General features: G+C 41.2%; 1 protein-coding gene across 2 annotated transcripts in view; it reads right to left on the bottom strand.

Moving 5' to 3' along the window:
• The window catches only part of LOC143300669 (aldo-keto reductase family 1 member B1-like), a 21,946-nt gene that overhangs the window by 13,895 nt on the left and 5,551 nt on the right, over positions 1 to 2,500 (bottom strand). For both annotated transcript variants that reach the window (XM_076614505.1, XM_076614506.1), the window contains exon 2: positions 270 to 409. In XM_076614505.1, the coding sequence (XP_076470620.1) occupies positions 270 to 409 (140 nt within the window). The remainder of the gene's footprint in view (positions 1 to 269; positions 410 to 2,500) is intronic.

The following is a 2,500-nucleotide window of genomic DNA, read 5'->3' on the forward strand; positions in this document are numbered from 1 at the left end:
GCATGCTTATAGAAATATCTTTACACGTAATGCTTTATTTTCTTATCATTATATGATATCAAGTAACTCTTTGGCTTGTTATGAAAGAACAGATTCTGGACACACACACACACACACACACACACACACACACACACACACACACACATATATATATATATATATATATATATATATATATATATATATATAATTTGTTTATTATATATGTACACACGCGTGCGCGCGCGCACACACACACACACACACACACACACACACACACTGACCAGGAAGACCGTCCACGTCCCGTAGGCCATCACAGGCATCTGATCCCCACTGATGGGCAGAGACACCTTCTTGGTCACTTTGGCCATTTTCCCCCTCTCTTTCTCTTGTGTATGGTGCCGATGCTTTTCTCCAGCTCGCTCTGAACAATATCAATGCAAACACGAACTGCTTCTCTACCTTCGTCAGTCTTCTTCTCTGTCTTTTTGACTCACTTGTGTAAACAAAGTGAGTCTATGTTTTAACCCGGTGTTCGGTTGTCCGTGTGTCTGTGAGTCTGTGTGTCCGTGGTAAACTTTAACATTGACATTTTCTCTGCAAATACTTTGTCAGTTGACACCAAATTAGGCATAAAAATAGGAAAAAAAATCAGTTCTTTCCAGTCATCTTGTTTAAAACAATATTGCACCACTGGGATGGGCACAAAAAAATTAAACAAAGAAGCCTAATTATATGCAAACTGCATTTACTGTTATATTTATATTTTTTGTATTCTCTAAACTTGGCACTTTGACCTCTTATTCTGACACAACAACAAGAGGAGTCATTATTGTCATTTTTTTGTTCAAACAGAAACTTCTTTTGCTAAGCATGGAATTTTTTTTTATATTTTGCAAACGTTTTGGTGCAGAGTGTAAAAAAGGGAAATTACTCTGTAATTAATGCTAGGGGACTTAATTTATCACAAGTGAGTCTTGAAGGCCTTGCCTCTCTTGTTTTTTTTTTATGTGGTAAGAATCTCATACAAACAACAGTGAGAGGTTATCGTGAGGTTGTTTAATTGGAAATGTGCAAACAGCAAAAAAAAAAAAAAAAAAAAAAAAAAAAAAAAAAAACAGTCCGCGCTGTAAAATGATGTGGGATCAGGCAGCCAGCGGCCTTATCTAAGACACCATCGTGCCCGCCGGGTAAATGTGTACCTGCGGGTAATCTGCCTAAAGCAAGGCAAACTTCCCGATGGTAAGCAATATCAGGTATTCAGGAAGGTAAGAGCCTACCCGCGGGTCCACAAACCAGAAGACAATTCACCCGTACTACCTGACAACGGTGAACTGACCAAGAAGCAGAGGTGATATCTGGAGTCATGGCCTAGGCTAGAGGTAACGTGTCCCTCCTAGGAAGCGAGAGAATCTGAGCGTGCTGGTTCGAATCACGGCTCAGCCGCCAATATTTTCTCCCCCTTCACTAGACCTTCAGTGGTGGTCTGGACGCCAGTCATTCGGATGAGACGATAATCTGAGGTCCCGTGTGCAGCATGCTCTTAGCGCACGTAAGAGAACCCACGGCAACAAAAGGGTTGTTCCTGGCAAAATTATGTAGAAAAATCCACTTTGATAGGAAAAACAAATAAAACTGCATGCAGGAAAAAAAAGTGTGGCGCTGTAGAGTAGAGAAATCTGTTGTGATAAAAAGAAATACAAATACAAATAAATATGACGGACCCTTTTGTGGCATTACCTTTTGTGGCGTGCTTTGCGGATTGCGTGTGTTTGACTAACTCTCTCGATAGTGCTCTGAGCTGTAATGGGTTGCGAAGAGCATGTGCAGAATGGAATCACCAGGATGTTTTCTTATGGACGATGGGTTAGCTGCCTGAGTGCACTGCACGTGGTTTTGAACAGAAGTTAACTTAACCTTCAAGATAAGCTGTCCCTATCATGTCAAGGGGTAACTTGCCTGAAGGCAAAATGAAGTTTGTCTTGAGTACAACCCCTATAGATAGATAAGTGTTTTGGGGGTCTGAAGTGAAAAATCTGCCCCGATCCTAGATAGATAAGTGTTTTGGGGTCTGGAGTGAAAAATCCGCCCCTATCCTAGATATATAAGTGTTTTGGGGGTCTAGAGTGAAAAATCTGCTCCGATCCTAGATAGATAAGTGTTTTGGGGTCTGGAGTGAAACATCTGCCCCGATATTAGATAGGTAAGTGTTTTTGGGATATGGAGTGAAAAATCTGCCCCGATCCTAGATAGATAAGTGTTTTTGGGGTCTGGAGTGCAAAATCTGCCCAGATCCTAGATAGATAAGTGTTTTGGGGTCTGGAGTGAAAAATCTGCCCCGATCCTAGATAGATAAATGTTTTGGGGTCTGGAGTGAAAATATGCCCCGATATTAGATAAGTAAGTTTTTTTGGGATCTGGAGTGAAAACTCTGCCCCGATCCTAGATAGGTAAGTGTTTTTGGGGTCTGGAGTGAAAAATCTGCCCCGATCCTAGATAGATAAGTTTTCTGGGG

The sequence above is a fragment of the Babylonia areolata genome, chromosome 26 (assembly GCF_041734735.1).
Source record: "Babylonia areolata isolate BAREFJ2019XMU chromosome 26, ASM4173473v1, whole genome shotgun sequence".
In the NCBI taxonomy this organism is placed as follows: domain Eukaryota; kingdom Metazoa; phylum Mollusca; class Gastropoda; order Neogastropoda; family Buccinidae; genus Babylonia; species Babylonia areolata.